Source organism: Rutilus rutilus (assembly GCF_951802725.1).
Source record: "Rutilus rutilus genome assembly, chromosome: 23".
Classification (NCBI taxonomy): Eukaryota; Metazoa; Chordata; class Actinopteri; order Cypriniformes; family Leuciscidae; genus Rutilus; species Rutilus rutilus.
Window position 1 is genome coordinate 13,242,110 of NC_140233.1, and position 21,555 is coordinate 13,263,664.

Below are 21,555 nucleotides of genomic sequence, written 5' to 3' on the forward strand. Positions count from 1 at the left end.
ATTACAGAAACATTTAGAGTAATCCCTTACTTGACTTTTTTTATTAAATTACATTAATTAAATTACAGTTATTAATTAGGCTACTTAGTCATCATTACACCCAACACTAGGTTACTTATAACTGGAGTGTTTCAGTTCAGTGTAAAGTTCTCTCAGTCCTTAAAAGAAAATCCCATCTACTTTTTTGGAGAGCCGAGCGTCCGCTCCCTCCTCCAGGGGGCGGGAGGGACACTATTCAACCCGGAACTGTGAATGTGGTCATTGGTCAATTAGAACTCTGCGAAAACTTTCAACGAAATGTAACACCCAATCTATCGAAAAGAAATCAAATCACTGTCGCTGTGTTTCGCGCGACCAAAGCGCAAATGTTTACCCGCTTCGCTACTCCACTTTCTCGCAGAGTGTGATTTTTCTCTCTCTCTCCCGCTTCCAACAGGTAAGACGAAACAAAATAACTTTTGTTCGAAACACTTTGGTTGCTACTTCTCTCTAATGTTAAACAAATCAAAACAGATTTAAACTTGTAAATGTTTACATTCATATGTTCGTTTTGTACTGGAATCTGAACTATTGTCCTGAACAAAGCTTCTGTTTATACTTCAGTACTGTAAAACAGCGTTAAATACCGTATAAATGTAAATTAACTGTCGGGTTTTATGCAAAAAAGTTTGAATTATATGTATATGTCTCCCTATACATATTTTATACCAGACGTCTAGTTATTACTGGATAATATGCACAGCCACGCGCACGAAATCTTCAAACATGTGGCTAATAATCTTTCTAGAACTTTTGGATTTGCTGAAGGAGGGTGTGATTGAGAAATTTAAATCAAACCTGGCAGAAAAAGTGTGTTTGGTGTTGGTGGTCTGTCAAAGGGGGGCATGGATGAAATTCCAGGCAGCCTGAATTCCTCCATACACTCCCACTGGAGATCAGACTGTATCAGACATGCTCATGCTTCACAGGGCAAGGATGACTTGGGAATGCTGTCAGCAGACCCTAAAGTAGTCGATGTAGCCCGTTTTGACCATTTCTTTTTTGTTGCAGCCATTCCTCAACCCCAAAAATAGCGTCGGGAGGGCTGTGCTGTCACAACTTCTCTCTGAGCGTGCTGAGGCATGCTGGGAATGGAGTCTGGGAAACACAAACATTCGGTCTGTGTCGGACTCAGCAGTTCTTATCCGAAACCTAGACGGAAGGCCTTGTCTTAAAAGTAGTTTAATCCGCTTGAAAGAGCTCATTAATGTGTGGAGGCTGGTTCTCAGTCATGTGGTTTAGATTAGTATCAAACTGAGTTAAAGGGATAGTTCACAAATGAAAATTCTGTCATCATTTACTCACCCTCAGGTTGTTCCAAACCTGTATGAATTTCTTTATTATGTGGAACACAAAAGAAGATATTTTGAGGAATGTTTGTAACCAAACACTTGTGGGTCACCATTGACTTCCATAGTATTTCCTTCTTCCCATACTATGGAAGTCAGTGGGGTCCATCAACTGTTTGGTTACCGACATTCTTCAAAATAAAGCAGCCGTGTGCATGTACATCTCAGTCTTAGATGGCACTTTCACGGGCCGCCCACAGTCTGTTCACTGACTACCGGATGCATGTTACATGCAAAAATAGACATAGCTGGCTGAAATCAAAAGCTTCATACTGATTGGCTGGCTTTCATGGTATAGGTCTAGTTCACCACAAAATGAATTTTTTTTTATCATTTCCTCACTCGCCTCATGTTGTTCCAAATCTTTATGACTTTAAAAAAACTTTAAAAGTGATTTTGAAAAATATCTCTGTTGTTTGTCCATACAATGAAAATCATTGTTTTTTGGACCCCATTGACTTTCATTAGATTGACAGTAACAGTTAATAATTCTTCAAAATATACTTTTGTGTTCCAAAGAAGAAAGTTGTACAGGTTTGGAACGACATGAGGGTGTGTAAATGATCACAAAATTGTAATTTTTGTCTTTAAGGGATAGTTCACCCAAAAATGAAAATTTTGTCATCATTTGCTCACTCTCAAGTTGTTCCAAACCTGTATGAATTTCTCTCTTCTGCTGAACACAAAAGCAGACATTTTAAAGAATATGGTTAGCCGAACAGTTGACGGACCCCATTGACTTCCATAGTACCCCATCCCCCCCAAAAAAATAACTATGAAGAATGAGTTTGCAATTGTTATAATTGACGTCAAATCCTTGACAGATATTCAGTTATTCAGAGTTTTTTTTTTTTTTTTTTTGAAGGCCAATCACACCAAGGATGAAAACTATGACAGGAGTTTAATATAAAATTTTAGAATCCTTCTAATTCTATGAGAATAGTGAAGTCCACAACAATAAAAACAATGAGATACTATTTTGCTTTAAAGAGCTTGAGTATTTAACAGAATATTATCGTACCTTTGTGTGAACACAAATACAGTTATCGTTCTTGGTGTGAAAACTGATCTGAAAACTGATTTCTGATCACAAAGTCTAATAAGACTCTTGTAGGACGGTGTGTAAAACGAACTATGGTTGGCCTTTTTTTTTGTCTGAGTGGACATTTCTAGACCAGGATTATCTGACTGCAAAGTGGACTAGACTTAATGCTGATAGTCAGAAATGTAGGAGTGACGTAAAAAACGAGAGCACGTACTAGTACACCTTTAATCCCAGTATGCCGAGTTAAAGTAATATAAAGCACAACGCGAGAGACACACAAGTTCTCCTTTAAAAGAGGAAGAACAGAAAACACAGTCAATCTGAAAATAGAATTAGTGACCTATTTAGCATCATAGCGACTGTACATTTCACCCTAGTGGCATTTTGGTTTTGAAATGTGTCAGTTAGGTTGGTACCGTTTCAAGTTTTACAGATGAATGGTATATGTTAGTTACCATTAAACCACCCAGCACTACACAGAATGCGTTTGAATACTTGTACATTGTTTTTAGTGTTTATTACCTGTATTTCTCCCCTTTATCTCTGTTTCAGGATTGTAGACGCTCATCTCTCAAAATGCCGCAGCAAAAGGATATAGTAAAGATTGCCATTCAGATGCCGGGCGCGTACCCGCAGCTCATTCAGCTAGACCAGGTGAGCCGCCACGCGCTTCCCCTCATAAAAGGGATGTTGACCAATGTGCATTGCAAAAGTCCGAAACTCGTCGGTAGTCAGCATTTGAGGAATAACAGCACTGTTCATTCAGTGTCATACTGAAGTTCACATAGATAAATTACATAAAGACCACGGGTTTTACCCAAACGAGGAAGTTTTATGTATACATGCTGTGCGTTTGATTTTGCAGTTTGCTTACAAGTGCAATATGTATGTGTAAAGCGTTAAAAAAGTTTAAGTTTTGTAATAGCAACTTTCACTTTGAATTTACTTGGAATTTGAATGCAGACATGATCTCTATTTATTGTATCAGAATTATGACTCATTCTCACTCGTTACTCGTTACTCGTTGAGTAATCAATACTAGATTAAAATGTATATTAAACTTGAGAAAAATATGGATATGTAACAGAAATATAAACAAGTTCTGAAGGAAGCCTATATATATAGCCTATAAATAATATTTTATTAATTTATAAATTATTTTAGTCATTTATATTATGCGTGTATATACTTTTCTTATTATAAAAGTTTCTTATAATAAAGATGCAAAATATCTTGTAACACATTTGTAACTGAAATTGGTTTGGTCTATATGATCAAGGGCTTTCTGTTTCTTACAAATCATAACCAATTAGTTCATTCTCAATTGTTTGAATAAGCTATTATTGCCGTCTACTCGGTCGAAACATTGGGTGGACAAATGCTGAGCATGTTCAGTATCTTCGGAGGCTTTGATCCCATTGTTTGGGACGTCCTAACAGAATGTGTTTTTGTCTTGAGGACCAAGCCATTGTCAGAGAAACTCTCTTTTGGGTTTTCTAAACCGTCAGATAACTAGTTTGAAATATGAATGAACCCGTTGTGTGACTCTGATTGGTACTTAAGGATAAGAAAGAACCTCAAACCCTCAATGACCTTCCCTTCTGCACTTCCTCGCCATTCCCAGCGCTTCCACTCGCTGCCAGCCCGTTCACCACAAATTACAGGCCACCGATTGGTCTACCACCCAAACACTAAAATGTCTAATCGGTGAGCCACAGGAGCTGCCACAAATGATGAGATATTTCAGTTGTTGACTTTGGAGAAGTTTTGACTTTGTTTTAGTTGTAGTAACTTACTTCAACTTATTGTCAGTTAGTTGTCAAGGCACTGTTTCTAATTCGTTTGTTTTTTAAGTTTACATTTTTCATCCAACGCTTTATTTCAGCTTAACAAAAAACAATAATTTTAGTTAACACTACATTCATTCATTTCAATATCAAAAAGCCCGAATATCAAAATGTTTCATTCAGAAATTACCAACATGCTTATCACAAGAGTTGTATTCAAATCATTGTATGTATGAATTGTGTTTTTAATAAACTAAGAGATCCAGACAAAAAAAGCATCACCTAATTGACCCTTGCTCACATTTTGTCTTGCTACCTAGTGTACAGTAAATAAACATCATATTTCTATCTTGTTTCAGAAAAAGCCCCTCACTGCCGTCATAAAAGAGGTTTGCGAAAAGTAAGTCTGTGTTTTTGACTCCAGAGGTGTTTGTGTGTTTTTCCATAGCTGAAATGTCCATGATGTAAAATGCCTGTTTTTGTAAAGGGTGTTGTACTATTTTTTCTTTTCTTTTTTTAAGGTGGAATCTTCCGGGTCCTGACAACTATGCTCTCCAGTATGCAGATGGGATCCAGACGTACATCACTGAGTCTGTAGGTCGTTTCCATCATCTCCAGTCTGTGTGTGTGTGTGTGGACTTTAATCCGATGACGTCAGTTGCTCTGGTTATATATTTTTTTGTTGATCTTGGGTGGGGTCAGACATGGACTTCATGTTGTGTTTGCTCTGTTTCTATCTGTCTGTCTGTATTTTATGGATGTGACTCTGAGAGCTGATGATGCTGGGTTTTAATGTACTCTTGTTCATTTGTATCATCGTGTGTGTGTGTCCGTGCATAAAGTGAGAATGTGGAAACAGTGAATTCCCAGACAAGTTGAGGCAAAGGCTTGAATTCTGATTGTGCACATAAACCAGCAAGCCTTGTCCCGCACTGCTATTGGGCTTTTGAACACCCTAATAAGTAGATTCCATCATGGAGCACCACAATAATGATGAAATACTTTAGACAAAAACAACACATGAAGTTTCCCCTGACATATTTAATCTACACTGTACTTAAAGGGATAGTTCACTTTGAAATTAATTTTTGATATGTTTTAGCTTACCTCAAGGGCATCCAAGATGTAGGTGTCTTTGTTTCCGCAGTAGTTTCAATTTTGATATTTTTAGGTCAAACCGTTCTTGTCTGTCAGTCATATAATGCAGGTCGATGGTCACTGGCTCAAAACACAAGCACAGAGTCCAAATTAAAACAATTCCCCATCGTCCAAATGAAACAATTCCCCATCATAAGTACACATTGATGGCCTAAGACACGAAACGAGCGGTTTGTGTGAGAAAACGAACAGTATTTATATCGTTGTTATCTCTTGAAAACAGCACACGTCCAAATGATCTGACGGCGCTGGCGGGTATAGATGTATACACTAGATGTCGCCTTCGCTACTGCAGTTCATTGGAACGAAACCGTAGCCAAGGCGACATCTATGTATATATCTATACCCGCCCGCGCCGTCAGATCATTTGGACGTGTGCTGTGTTCAAGAGATAACAACGATATAAATACTGTTGGTTTTCTCACACAAACCGCTCGTTTCGTGTCTTATGCCATCAATGTGTACTTATGATGGGGAATTGTTTCATTTGGACGTGGGGAATTGTTTTAATTTGGACTCTGTGCTTGTGTTTTGAGACAGTGACCATAGACCTGCATTATATGACTGACAGACAAGAACGGTTTGACCTAAAAATATCAAAATTGAAACTACTGCGGAAACAAAGACACCTACATCTTGGATGCCCTTGAGGTAAGCTAAAACATATCAAAAATTAATTTCAAAGTGAACTATCCCTTTAAGACTTTCTTTCATTCCGTCTTTCTTTCTTTCTTTCTTTCTTTCTTTCTTTCTTTCTTTCTTTCATTCCGTCTTTCTTTCTTTCTTTCTTTCTTTCTTTCTTTCTTTCTTTCTTTCTTTCTTTCTTTCTTTCTTTCTTTCTTTCTTTCTTTCTTTCTTTCTTTCTTTCTTTCTTTCTTTCTGTCTGTCTATCATCTATCTCCATCTGTATCTCTTTCTCTTATCCTCCTGGGACCCAGGAATATACATTTTCCACTGTAGTGGACATTATATTTTAGTGAATTTCTCTGACACCATACATGTCACAGTTTGAAGTCTGGATGTCCTGTAAAGAGATACCAAATTTTCAAAGATACCAAATGGTTGGGAGTTTTCACCAGGACAACATGACTGATATTAAATTAGGGATCAAATGTAGCACTCTTATGGAAATATGATAATATATTGTAATTATCATTTAAATCGGACTAATTTTCAAATTGTATTTCATAAATCAACATCTCAAGAAAACGTTATGGGGTTTCAAATCAAAATATGACTTTCTGTTACAGAACAGGACATTGATTTGATACGTGGTCACTGTAGTGTATAGGGAAATAAATTATTAATCAATATTCCTATGGAATATTAGATATTATTATTAAAATGTTGCCATTATTACTCCCATTATTACACTTCTTTTTTCCCAAGAACATATTAAAATGCAAATGATAAGGCTACAATGTACAGATAAATTGTACTGAATGGGAAATCCCATTTATGGCAATTTTACCCACATATTGCATAAAGTAAAATGGTGTATCAATTCATTTTGTTATATCTTTCATAACATAGTTGAGAATAATTTTTACACAAAGTTTGGTTAAAGACATCCTGAAACCTAAAAATTGATTGGTGAATGAAAAAAAGAATAATAATTTCATGTCATTTTATTTTTTTAAACAACTGAGTCCTGGTGTCCACTACAGAGGACATAGCATAACATGTGAATAAAAATATCATTTTTACCATTTGTTTCTTACGCTCTAACAATGTGGTGACATTTTTGCTGTCTATACGTCTGTCTCTAAACCACACACATACGATATGTGCAAGTTATAATGAAGTCTAATAATGGCAGTATCACTTCCTGTACACTAACTGTTGACTGCTTTATGACTTTTGTTCTAGAACCGCCTGGACATCAAAAACGGCAGCATCCTGCATTTAACCAAAGCACCAGTGAGTGTCTTTGTGAGATTTTGACAGCGACAGTATTTAACTACCTTAATGTAAACGCATCTGTTCACTCAAGCTTTGTGTTAGAATCAAAATGTACACAACCATAGTACCATGTAATAGCCATGTTTGCTTGATGTTTTATAACATTGTGTTTGTCAGGGCCGTCACGCTGAAGATCTGTATAAAGGCATTCAGTGTTCAGACTCCGGCGTGCGCTGTGACTCTCTGAAGCTGCTGGCCACCGTCTCCACCGACATCACGTTCGCCCAAGAGTTTATCAGTCGTGATGGACACTCCCTGCTCGTCAAGATAGTGGAGGACGCTCATGAGTCAGTTTCCTGCCTGTCTTTGTGCCATTTCTCCAGCTTAGAGTGTTTTATTGCGGCCCAATATAAAGATCAAACATGTGAAAGTGTGATTTTTCTTTCTCCAGGGCTCCTCTGATAATGACACACACTCTCACTGCCTTCATGGAGCTCATGGATCATGGCATTGTGTCCTGGGAGAATCTGTCCAGTGTCTTTATCAAAAAGGTGCTAAGCTACTCTCTTCACGTCCATAATACAGTATGGACACTGTAACGAACCATCCGTCTGTCATTAGATGGCTTTATTACACAGCTTTCTAAATGCTGGATTCTGATTGGTCAGTTGTGGCATTCTGCAGGCACAGTTTTTTATATTACACTTTTTTTTTTAAATGTTATGCCTTTTTTTTGGATTCTTTGAATAGAAAGTTCAAAAGAACAGCATTTATTTGAAATAGAAATCTTCTGTAACATTATAAATGTCTTTACTGTCACCGACCCTAAACTATTGAACAGTAGTGTATTTATTAATGAATTGTTTTTTATATTTTAAATGTTAAAATAATAATAATGATAATAAAACAAGTTATTATTGCAATGTATCTCCCTGTCATACATGTTCACACTGTCTGTGTTTATTTTGTGATAATAATGGCTTACTGTGAACATTATAGAAGCCTCATACCAGATATCCTTTACAAAATGACGAAACTCATTGGTTACCTTCTCAGTTGTTGCCTATTCAGTCATGTTTGTTTTTCAGATTGCCAGTTTTGTGAATGCGAAGGTGCTGGACACGTCTATCCAGCAGGTGTCGCTGGCTATCCTGGAGAGCATGGTGCTCAGCAGCAGTAGTCTGTTCAATGAGGTCAAACTAGAAGTCACCCTCGAGAGACTCCTCTCCCATCTCCAGGTGTAAGTACAGAAGAGTGCCTGATTATTTGGCTTACGTTTGAACTTTTTGCAGTATTGGAAGACAAATAGGTTCTTTAAACCGTGAAATGCATCAGATAAATGACAATGATGATGCTGTTCTTTTGAACAACAAAATCATTATTCTATTATTATTGTTTTGTATTGTTATTTTAGTTCGTAACACAAAAATAAACCTTTTACTTCCTTTGTCGTGCAAGTGAATGGTTTTTCCTCATTCAGAAAATACCTTTTGGTGTAGTTCATCATGTAGATATGTGTCAAGATTAGCATGTTTTTTTTCTCTCTTTTAACATTATCATTAACACAAGTAACAAAGACCTCAGCAAGCCTATTTTGAAAAAAATATTATTTTTTTACATGGTGTACCTTTAAATCAGCGTTCTAACATTATTGATTCTCATTTTCCCTCCTTTTTTCTTTTTCTTTCGTCCAAATGCACTGTAGAACAAACCAGCAGCTGCAGACTAAGGCCATGGCTCTGCTGATGGCAATGCTGCAGGCTGGTAGAGAGGCAGACAGACAGGTGAGTTCTGTCTCTCTGATATATTGGTTTTGCTGACACTGTCTGTTTGGATTACAATAGTGCAAGCAAAATAAAGAACCTTTTTTAGTTAAAGGACTATTATTGGTGACTTAAAAGCTATTTTGGATTAAGCTTTAGAATCACATGAATGTATATTAAAATAGAAAACAGCTATTTTAAATTATGATATTTCACAATATTACTGTTTTTACAGTATATTTGTGACCCTGGATCACAAAACCAGTCACAAGTAGCACGGGTATATTTGTGGCAATAGCCAACAATACATTAGCCTGGTAATACCAAACTCTGCTACTTTGCTTTGCTTCGTAGACAGAGTCTGGCATGGCATAATTGAAAAGCGTTTTCTTTCTCGCGGGGAGGCGCTTGTCTGAAGTTTAAAATCATTGGTTCCCGTAAGCCAATCACATAACGTTTGGTTATGGCGTGTGTTATGCGCATGCTCAGCCGCATCTAACTTCCACTGTAAACACATGTAGTATGATGCGAAAACAAAACCATCGAGCGAAATACCGGAGTGAACATGGCTGTGAACGACTTTTGCAGATTATGTGAAGTAAATCTACGCATCCACGGTACAATCAGTGTCTACGTCACGGCTCTCAGCCCGCCCTCTGTTCGTTGATTGGCCGGCTGTTTTCAGGCCGGAGGAAAACGGAAAGCTATTACGCTGTCTCAGACTGAGTACAGAAGCGAAATGAAATTGAGCGGAAGCAAGAAGTCTGACGTAGTCAGGCTAACAATACATAGTATGGGTCAAAATTATTGATTTTTCTTTTATGCCAAAAATCTTTAGGATATTAAGTAAAGATCATGTTCCATGAAGATATTTTGTACATTTCCTACCGTAAATATATAAAACATTTATTTTGTGAGTGAATGCAGCACAATCAGGAACATAAATGGACAACTTTAAAGGTGATTTTCTCAATGTTTTGTTTTTTTTGCACCCTCAGATTCCAGAATAGTTATATCTCTGCCAAATATTGTCCTATCATAACAAACCATACATCAACGGAAAGCTTATTTATTCAGCTTTCATATAATGTATACATCTCAATTTAAAAAAATGTGACTGGTTTTGTGGTCCAGGGTCACATTTGATCAAATAAATCTGCCTTGATGTTAGACTTGCAAAAATCTAGATATCTGTTAGACTTGCAAAAATCTTATGTAAAAAAAAAAAATCTTACTGACTTCAAACAATCGATCAGTACTGTATGTTTTTGTGGCTGATGATAAAACATGGGCAGGTAGTTGATTTTTGGACTCTAGTTTAGATTCAGAAAATCAGAAAACTGACTCTGATTTGAAAGAATGTTTCAGATTTTTTTTTTTTTAAATGTTTCAGGAGCTCTTTGAATTCCTCGAGAAGAGGAGCCTGCGACAGTATATTCACAAGGTGAGAAAGTTTTGAAGCTCTCATCTATTCATATCATACTTCCTATTTTGTCCTGTTACAATAAACATTTTCCATTGCATCACAATCTGTACATGACTATGTTGACATGTTAAAGTGCCCCTGTTTATTTTAAAGGTTCTAATCTTGTTTTAAAGATCTCCTACAATTAGTTTTATCCAAGGTCAACAACACTTTAATTTTTTCATAATATACAGCATATTGCAGCATCACCTCTTTTCTCACAGTGTCTGAAACAGCTCAATAAAAGATTTGGTCTCTCTAAAACCCCTCGTTTTTTGAGAACCTACTTCGCTCTGATTGGTCAGATGGCCCAGTCTGTTGTGATTGGTCTACTCTGCTCTGCTCTGATTGGCCAGATGGCCCAGTCTGTTGTGATTAGTCCACCACTTACAGCGCATGTCAGAAACTAAAGCTTCAGCTCTGGAGGCTTCCTCAGCACTTGATACACCGTGATACGAACATTAATGACAGGGTCTGTTTTACCTTATCAGTTCGAGCTCATGTCCTCATCCTTTAGAAGTGCATGCAAAGTGGATTTGCTTTCGCAGCGCATAAAACAGCGTCTTCTCGACATGTCAACATCACAACCAAACTCTTCCAGGCCTCAGCTACAACTACAGTGTTTGAGGGCGAGTCAAAAGTAGACATTGTTCGTGGGCAGCCAATCAAGATCATAGGCGCGCATTATGCAAATTTGTTACAAACCTGCGTAGGTCCGTGCAGGATTTAAGACTGGAATAACTGACGACTCGTTTCAGGAGACAAGTTCTTTCTTTTAGGAGACAATAACTCCATTTATAATGCACTTTGAACTTTGAAACTCTGCAGAGCTTTCACATTCACTAACAGCTATATTACACACTACATGAAAGGTAATATCTGAAAAAGCATAACAGCAAATACGATGTAACAACTGTTGCTGTTTGCAGAACATCATCCACAGCTCTAGTTCAGTAGGAGATGAGATGGCCCACTACCTCTATGTGCTGCAGACGGTGCGTCTAAACCACCTGGAGCCCCGTATGAGGACGCCTCTGGACTCCTACAGCCAGGTTTACTTTCATTCTGTGTCTTCATTTGGTTTCTGAGTCGCTCAGTCACTTTTACTTCTCACACACACACATTTCTCCCATATCCTTCAGGAGCAGAGGGACATGCTCCACGGGCTGCGGCAGGCCGCGTTTGAGACAGAAAGCGAGAGCGGTCTGAGTAATGAACGTAGGCGGTCGCTCTGCGCTAAAGAGTTTAAGAAGCTCGGCTTCTCTGTGAGTTTCCAACAAGTTGTAGAAGTGTGAAAACTGCACAACAAACCTCAAGGCCTAATTTAAAGTATGTTTCCTGTGATCTTTGTTTGTCAGAATAACAGTAATCCTGGTCAGGACTTGAGCCGGTGTCCTCCGGGTCTCCTGGCGTTGGACACCATGGCGTATTTCGCATCCCGTTACCCTGATGCTTACAGCAGGGTGAGAGAGCCCACATGGATATTTTGTTATATAATGCAAGACAAAGACTTTTTGAGGCCAGTATACAGTACTATATCAGTATGCATAAGTCTCTGTTTCACTGTCTCAGTTTGTGCTGGAGAACAGCAGCAGAGAGGACAAGCACGAGTGTCCGTTTGCCCGCAGCAGCATCCAGCTCACACTCATCTTGTGTGAGATCTTGCGCATCGGAGAGGCCCGTGAGTGAACTGACAGCTCTGGAGATGGTGGCAATGATCAGATGTAGATTTTATAACTTAGGCTATAATTATATGTTTTTGAGGGCCAATATGACTTTTCATCTCTAGATATTTTGTACACTGGACATTTTTTGCAAGGCATTTTTTCCGAGTACAACTTTACTTCTGTACTTCTGACTGTACTTCTATCCCATATATCCAGGCTCATCAAGCCTGCATTTATTTGATCAAAAATACAGAAAAAACTAAAATATTGTAAAATATTATTACAATTTAAACTAATGGTTTATAATTTATTTCTGTGATGCAAAGCTGAATTTTCGTCAGCCATTACTTCAGTCTTCAGTGTCACATGATTCTTCAGAAATCATTCTAATATACTGATGTGCTGATATGCTTATGTTGTTGTCATAAGTTGTCATATACTCATCTTTCTCACAGCCTCTGAGACCGGCTCAGACTATCACCCCATCTTCTTCGCTCAGGACCGATTGCTGGAGGAGCTTTTCTGCATTTGCATTCAGCTCCTCAACAAGACGTGGAAGGAGATGAGAGCCACGCAGGAGGACTTTGATAAGGTAGATCATAACGTTTACAATCTCTGTGCTTATAGGGACTTTTTCCACATCCTCTTTCATTTCATTGTATAAAAGTATTGGTCTGCTGTTACTGAAGCTAGTGTATTTTTACAGTATTCATAGCATTTGACTTTCTCTTTATTTTCCCACTTATAATATTTAGTTTCTTGCACCAAAGAATGTTGCACATTTGTTTTATAGGAGGCTTGGAGCATTTTCCACCTCCTCACTGAGCCTCAGAATTAAACTGGCTTTTTTGCTTCTGTACCTTGAAGACTTTGATATGTAAATAGCCTCTTTTATGATTAATGTAATACTATAGCTAACACTGTCATTTATCATGATGTGTCAAGTTTTTAAAAACTGAATATGTATAGAAATACAAAGTGGACCAAAATTACTTTATAATACCTGTGTTGTTATCGTTTTATAAAAGTAAAAAAAAAAAAAAATATATATATATATATATATATATATATATATATATATAAAAATTCCATTAAAAATATAGCTGAATTTTTTTTTTTTATATATTGCCTTGGCAACAAACTGAAATAAAGTAAGTTGAAGTACTAAAATTACTCAAATTAAAATAGTAATTAAATTAAAGCTAAATAATTTTTATTTAAGAAAAAAAAACTAATTAAAATGACAAGAACGTAAATTTCCGAAAACTTACACTAAAATTATACTCAAAACTGAAAATATAAGAATAAAAGCTAATTCAAAATATTAATATATATTATAATAGTACATAAATAATACTAAAATGATACTGCTTAATAGACAAAAATAATTTTATTATCGCTCCATTTCACAATCCAATCAATTCCTGTTGGATAAAATAAATTTCCCCTCTCCGTCCGTCCATCTGTCTGTCACTGTTTCATTTTAACTTTAAAGATCCAAACAAGAGAAAACTAGTGCATTTTTAAGGTTTATTGTTATTGCCTATCATTTTAAGATCAAAGTGTATTCTTGAAAGCTTTATAATTTGTCACTGAGTCACAATAGATGTATCTGAGAAGTGACCAGCTGCAGCAGTCATTTATAGCTTACAGAACAAACGGATATTGCTCGGTTCATCTGGACGCTTCTGAGAAACGTCAAGCTGGTGGAATGACAAGCATGCTGCTCCTAGACCGAAGAGACAGACTCCTTCTTTAAGTGCCTTTGTGTACATCAACATTCCCTAAATTGCTACGTCTCCTTTTCTGATGTTAAAGAAAGCCCCCAACTATTCAGCGGTGCAACAAAACAGACCTCCGTTTAATAAACGCTTTCAGGCCGTAAACCTCGTGACCCTCGTGACCTTTGGGATGGAGCGAGTGTCCAGCTGACCGGCCTGTCTTTTGTTTTCACTGACCGTCGCCCCCGCCACACCGACCTCATGGGCAGAGACTTTATAAAGGGGTATTAGAAGAACAAAAAGAATCCCGCTCCCTAGCAGAAATACAGATCAACAGTAAACCACATCCCAAAAATAGCTCAGTTTTAATGTCTAAATTGTGTTTTCAATGCATAACCCGGCCTTTTTTTGGGGGGGGGGATTAATGTTCAGAAACAAGTGGCTCATATTTAACAATTCAACAGTTTTCTTGATGCCAGGCATGAGAATAGTAGCCAAAGTTAAGCTGTTATTTTGCCTCAATGGGAAATTACTCACACCGTGTGTTTTCTCATCAAACTTACTCAATTCACTGCTTTTATCCCCTATCTGCACACCCTGACTGTGCTGTTTCTCTTTAACGCCAGTTAATTGTTGCTGGCATAGTGCTATGAACTGGTTTGCTGAGGCCTGTGTGATGTGAAGTGTGTGTGTGTGTGTGTGTGTGTGTGTGTGTGTGTGTGTGTGTGTGTGTGTGTGTGTTTTAAAGGGATGTGTATGAGTTTAATGGGGGGTATCTAGAGGGAGGGACCATACAATCTCTCTAACACATACACACACCCAAACACCTACACACACACACATACAGTGTCACTGTGGTTGTGAAGGGATCACAGCTGCTGCTTTCACCAAGGCTGAGGTAGGATGAGTGTTTTGTCTCTGTGTTGTAGGACTATTGACAGAATAAACATTTTCTTCTTTTATTTCAATAACCAAGATATTGAGGAAGATGTAAGTGATGTGAGGTGCTATCAGTATGCTGCGCATATATGTACGAGTTGTAATGTTGTTTATAATATTTAACTTTATTGCATTGTTGATGACAAGCCTGTATTCTTTACATTGTAAGCATGTTATGCATATTAGATGGAAATTAAATGGTTATTAGTGAAGGGATAACCTTTTCTGGCATTTTTAAGCACTTTGAAAAGACCTCAGAAACTTGGTATAAAAATTGAGTAAACTTATATTAAACCATTTTGTCATACTTTTTTTATTGTTAACACGTGCACAAAATTTCTGAAATGAACTAAACTCATATTATACAATATTTATTAAAAATTCACCAAAAATGTGATATAAGAAAGAAAAAAAATCATGTTATTCGACCAAGTGGGCAGTATTATTTGTCGAGTCACTACTCAGACAGATATTTAACGAGTTTAACAAAAAAAGATAACAAAAGTTTGAGAGAATTTTATTCAGAAAGAACACATTGATCAAACATGACAGTAAAGACATTTTTGTTGTTATAAAAGATTTTCATTTTCAAATAAAAGCTGTTCTTTGATCTTTCTATATTTATGAAAGACTGTATCAGTTTCCACAAAAATATTAAGCAGCACAACTGTTTTCAACATTGATAATAATAAGAAATGTTACTTTGTTGAGTAGCAAATCAGCATATTAGAATGATTACTGAAGGATCATTAAGACTGGTGTAATGATGCTAAAATTCAGGAATGAGTTACTTTTTAAATGATTGAATTTGTAATATTCTTACTAAAGGTAGCTGTGTTGGGCTGATTTGTGAGATTGTTGTTGTTTTTACCAGATGGGGGCAGCAAATCCCACAATCTGATATTTAAATTCAGTCATTTGCAGGACCAGAGATAATCAGTTTTCTTTCCCTGCTGCTGTTTTTTTATCTATTATTATTATTTTTTTTTTTTTTACATATTCTGCTAAATACATTTGGCCAAATCTGCAGAATTAGACATGCAGTAACATAAAAATACCTCAAATTAATTGATTGCCATTTTCCAAAACATCAGTACTTGAATAATACTTTGATTTTACAATGATAGTTTTTTGTTATAGTTCCATGCAGTATACTATAGTCTTACTGATCCTCATATGCTGCTCTTTACTTTTGTTCCTCCTTTACCTTTACCTTTACCCTTCAACATCTGTAACTTTAAGTTATTTCCATTAGGATAATTATGCTTCTGAAAATATGTTTTTCCCCTCTTTTTATTATTCAACTTATTTGTCTGCGTGCCTTTTTTTGTTTATTCATGCAAGTGGAGTGGAACTCTGTATAAACCCAACTGGGTTTCGTTACCCTCCTTGTACTGTATCCATGTGATATCTGTGCAGAACAAATAAATAAATAAAATAAAATAAAATAAATAAATAATACTGACATTTTTTGAATAGTGTTTTGTATCTCTCAGGACCATAACATGTAAAAGATATGTACATTTACCTCAGAGTCTAAAGTGAGCAGTGTTGTTGTCGGCTAACGTTCCCTCTCTTCCGGTTGACCGAGCGTGTCATTGCAGTTCTGTCTGTGTCACAGCAGGACGCTCTCTTCAGGAGAGACCCATATTTTCATTGTCCGTTTCTCCTCCCCTGCTGTTTTATTTGAGTTTCCCCCATCTCCCCTTTTCTATTTTTCTTGACCTGAACCCCAGAGACATGTTGTTCAGGGGCGAGCGGGGCCGTGTGTTTATTGGAGGACATGGACACACTGTGGGACTTTTTCAGTCACTCACACACATTGCAAATATAATATCAGATTTTTTAAATAATCACATTTTCTCTCGTTCTTTGTCTAAAGGTGATGCAGGTTGTCCGGGAGCAGATCACCAGGACTCTGTCCAGTAAACCCACGTCTCTGGAGCTCTTCAAGAATAAGGTGAACGCATTGAACTACAGTGAGATTCTCAAACTCAGACAGACGGAGAGACTCCACCAGGAGGAGACGCTCGCTCCACCTGTGCTGTAAGTAGAGATGGGAGAAACCAAGCTTTTGATTCACTGCGCTGAAGTGCTCAAGGGCAGACGCTGGTGACGCCTGCAGGTCAAAACAGATGAAGAGCTTTGTTAATCATCCAATAAAAGACTATTAACTATTAACTTAACAAATGTGTCATTAAAAATGTGTATATAGACACTGATTCAACTGTGTCAAAACAGTTATGACATGATATAAAGCCTATTTTGCTGAAGATTTGGCAGTTTGATACAGATGTTGCTGCCACAGAGTGAAAAAAAGGTAGACCCTTTTCGATTTCAAATTTAACTTGTAGATGTAAACTTGTAATTATTGGTTTATACCACGCTATTTTGATGTATAACCTCACAATTGTGAGAAAAAAAGTCTGAATTGTGAGATTTAAACTCACAATTGTGAGGGGAAAAAGGCTCAATTAATTTTTTTCTGTGGTGGAAATGAGCTTTCATAGATGCGCTCTCTGAATCACTGGTTCGAAACAAATGACTCGCAGAAGTTATGAAACAGTGTTTCTAAAATGACCGCTCTGATATCGCTCCACCACATGAGTTTTCTCGCTGTCTTTGCGTCCAGTGAGCTGAAGGAACGTCTGAAGCCGGAGCTTCTGGAACTCATCAGACAGCAGAGACTAAACCGTCTGTGTCTTGGGACGCTCTTCAGGAAGATCAGCAGCCGACGGAGGCAAGGTGAGACGCCAGGATCCTCTGAGGAAGACAACAGAAAAATATTATTAGGTCATTTTTCATTGTTTTGTTTTTGTTTTTGTTTTCAGACAAGCTGTGGTATTGTCGTCTCTCCCCTAATCACAAAGTCCTGCACTACGGAGATGTGGACGAGGATACGGAAACGCCCTCCATCGAGGCTCTTCAGGAAAAGAGTAAGTGCACTTGAGTCCAAGAATGAGCATGTTCACAAGACTCTTTTTGAGTAAATGACCTCTGACCTCTTTGTCAATAAAAATTCACTTCATTTTTATGTCCCCTCAGTTCCTGTCGCAGATATCAAAAGTGTGGTGACTGGAAAAGACTGTCCTCATATGAAGGAGAACAAGGGAAAACAAACCAAGGTATGATGCTAATGTTCATCAGTGGCTTCTATTCAATATTCAGTATTCAAATAAATATGAATTTAGGCATCACAACATTATACAGGATGAAAAATGAGAAAAACTGTTTTATTGCATTAAAGATGTATTTTAAGTGAATGTTAGATGACGGCAGAGATGATGTAAATGTAAAAATGAAATGTATAATATCGACTGATAAAATCTCAAATATTATTTGTTAAAGGAACACTCCACCGTTTTTTGAAATAGGGCTTATTCACCTTCTTTCCTACATTTAGATAGGTGGGCAAATGCATTTTTGTCTCAGTGCATGCATTGTTTTAGTTTGACAGGGTCGGCGCTAGCTTAGCTTAGCATAATGAATGGAATCCTTTGTTGCCAGCTAGCATGTCCTGAGTAAAAGTGATATAAAAAAAAAAAAACCCACCTAATTACTTCTTGTGGCCTGCGTATTCACAACAAGTACAAATAGCGATGCAGATTAACACTAGGTGATTTCCTAGGCAGATATTGACTTGGGACTATATTAGGGGGAAGCACAGGCAAAGCACTGCTACTTGGGCGCAGAGATATCACGCCCAAGTAGCAGTGCTTCGCCTGTGCTTCCCCCTAATATAGTCCTTAATATATAAGTCAATATCTGCCTAGGAAATCGCCTAGTGTTAATCTGCATCGCTATTTGTACTTGTTGTGAATACGCAGGCCACAAGAAGTAATTAGGTGTTTTTTTATATATCACTTTTACTCAGGACATGCTAGCTGGCAACAAAGGATTCCATTCATTATGCTAAGCTAAGCTAGCGCCGACCCTGTCAAACTAAAACAATGCATGCACTGAGACAAAAATGCATTTGCCCACCTATCTAAATGTAGGAAAGAAGGTGAATAAGCCCTATTTAAAAAAACGGTGGAGTGTTCTTTTAACCAGTATATTACAGATATATTGTGCATCCCTGAAATCGACCATATTAATGTTCTTAATGCACATTCTGAACGGTAAAACTGTAATTCCTGTGTTGTTTGGTTTCGCAGGAGGTGTTGGACTTGGCTTTCAGCATCACATATGACGTTGAGGAGTACAGCTTGAATTTCATCGCCTCTTCCAGAGCAGATGTGAGTTTAAATGTGTTTTTCCACTACTGAACTGCTGGAAGTTATTAACTCAGGGGTAAAAACGAGTATTATTTGTCCTGTTTTTGTCGTACAGTTCTCTCTGTGGACGGACGGGCTTAACGTGCTTCTGGGGAAAGAGATGAGCAGCGACAACATGCGCGGTGAACTAGAGATTCTTCTTTCTATGGAAATCAAGCTCCGCCTCCTGGACCTGGAAAACGTCCCGATCCCAGACACGGCCCCGCCAATCCCCAAACCGCCCAGCAACTTCAACTTCTGCTACGACTTCAGCCAAGCTGAACAATAACACGAGACCCATAAGCGTGCAGTCAGCGGCGGTTATTGCATTGCCAAAAACGGGAAACAACTTGAGGCTGAAAATGGCCACTTGGTGGCAGCAGAGATGCAGGTTCTCAGATTGGGAGACGTTGAATTCAAATTTCAGGGCTTGATATGAAAAGCACTTTGAACAATCATAGTGAGGTTGAAGAGCGTGTTTGTCTGTGGTGCTGTGCTATAATATAAGTGCCTGCGGTGAATATGATAGTCATGCATTGAGTATTTTTTTACATTTTGTATCTAACGTGCCTTTTTAGACCGGTTCGAAATTCTTAACGCACACTTTTTGCCTCCTTTTTTCCCCCTTTTACATGGTTAGTTTCTACCAAAATGATACTAAAAGGCATTAAATTACATTGAGCAGCTTATTAGGGAGGGAAAAAAGATTAAAATATGTATGTTATAAAAAGTCTGTGCTTAATGTTGACTTCCTTCATAATGGCCTTGGGACTCAATATGGTACTCAACTGGTACGATGTTATAGAGCTTTTATAACAATCGCAGATTAGGAGTTCATCATGGAAAAATATCCATTGCTTCATCATTGATGTGCCTGGAAAATGTCATGTTTCTGTTCCTTCGTAAATTGTAGGTACATATGCAGATACGCACAATGTGAAACTCATTTACACTGATGCATGGCATTATTGCAATGGCAGCATGCGCTGTATGTTTGTCATACAGGTTGCATTATTAGGTACACATAAAAGGTCAGTGTGCTGGATTAAAGTGGTGACAGATTGTTTGATAGGATTTGGTACTGAAGTGGGATTAAGCTGGTTTGTGTGTTGTTAGAGGAGTAGTTTGACCAACCGTGCTTTGAAAACACTGCATGAGTATATTGGCGTGATTTGATACTTTCAGCCATGTCACATAATCATGTTTTCAACTTACACTTGATGTACATAACCTCACATTGTATTTTTGGTTCATCTTCTCCTTTTTCCCATCAGTTCAAAATACAGTTATCACTGTAGGATTTTACATCAGTATTTTGTGTGGGAGATAATCATGTTTCCATTTTAAAAGATTTAGCATTTTATCAGGGGCCATATTTCAAGCACTTCTTTGTATGTTAAATTTAAAATAGTTTCGAGATCAAAAATATATCATTCAAATAATCTGTGGTTTCTTTGTATAATGCATTAATGGAGCTGACGACTTTAATTTGTGGGAAAGCATGCAAGATTTGCTATAAACACTTGTGTAATCCACTGATTTTGTGTTCTTTTTCTGTGGTAGTCACAAATCTAATGTCATTGATCTAGCAAAAAAACAATCCATTTACTGTATTTGCTGTTTTGTATAAAGCTTTCCTTGTTGAACTTCTGGTATTGTGTAACAATCTTGATCAATGATTGTGTTGCCGTATTCAAGATTTGTTTATTCTTTGTATGGAATAAAAGAATATAAATTATCATAAATCATCTGTTGCGAATGTGCATTTTAAACGACGCATGAGAGTCTTTCAGTAATGATGGAATCGTTAGACTGGTTTAAAAATTGTAACTCGTCTTTTTGAACAATTCATTAAAAGAAACGGCTCACGAGAGTCGCTCGTTATGCTTTTGTTCGTAAAATCCGGTGTTTTTGATTCACTAAGAAAAAAATCTTCGAACAATTTTTTGATTTTACGAACAAAAGCATAACGAGCGAATCTCGTGAGCCGTTTCTTTTAATAAATTGTTCAAAAAGACGAGTTACAATTTTAAACCAGTCTAACGAATTTTTCGCTGAACTGAATCAATCAGCCATGTGAATGGCACTTTCCAAATTTCAATCTGGATCATTTAGATCGGTCGTGGGCCCTGTGTCTCATCAGGTTGCCCGTTGCTCAAAAAGTTGCCCTGTGTATCATCACCTTAAGAAGAGTTGGGTGTGTTTTTTTTCCGTAAAACTATTCAGTAAGAGTTTATTTTATTTTTAGTTCGTGATTCGGTCATTGGTCTCGTTTTCGACAGTTAAACCCGTGAGGATGTGAACAGAAATGCGTTTTTGCGGTATACCGTCGTTTTATTTCCTCACTTCAAAATAGACTGAACAGACAAACTCATTAACATCTGATATAATGTAAACATATTTCTTTTGATGTGGCAGCACAGATTCACACACGCTGATAAAACTTGCACTTTCAATGCTCTGT

General features: G+C 37.4%; 1 protein-coding gene across 1 annotated transcript; it reads left to right on the forward strand.

Annotated features, from left to right (window-relative positions):
• Positions 1-128: 128 nt before the first annotated feature.
• Positions 129-20,741, forward strand: elmo3 (engulfment and cell motility 3). Its single transcript, XM_084396294.1, has 21 exons — positions 129-436; positions 2,986-3,087; positions 4,580-4,620; positions 4,742-4,814; positions 7,248-7,298; positions 7,458-7,627; positions 7,732-7,831; positions 8,369-8,520; positions 8,986-9,064; positions 10,437-10,487; positions 11,438-11,560; positions 11,651-11,773; positions 11,867-11,971; positions 12,081-12,189; positions 12,631-12,767; positions 16,718-16,881; positions 17,468-17,580; positions 17,667-17,771; positions 17,881-17,960; positions 18,993-19,073; positions 19,168-20,741. The coding sequence occupies exons 2-21, from the start codon at positions 3,010-3,012 to the stop codon at positions 19,378-19,380; spliced, it is 2,148 nt and encodes a 715-aa protein (XP_084252420.1). The 5' UTR covers positions 129-436; positions 2,986-3,009; the 3' UTR covers positions 19,381-20,741.
• Positions 20,742-21,555: the final 814 nt, after the last annotated feature.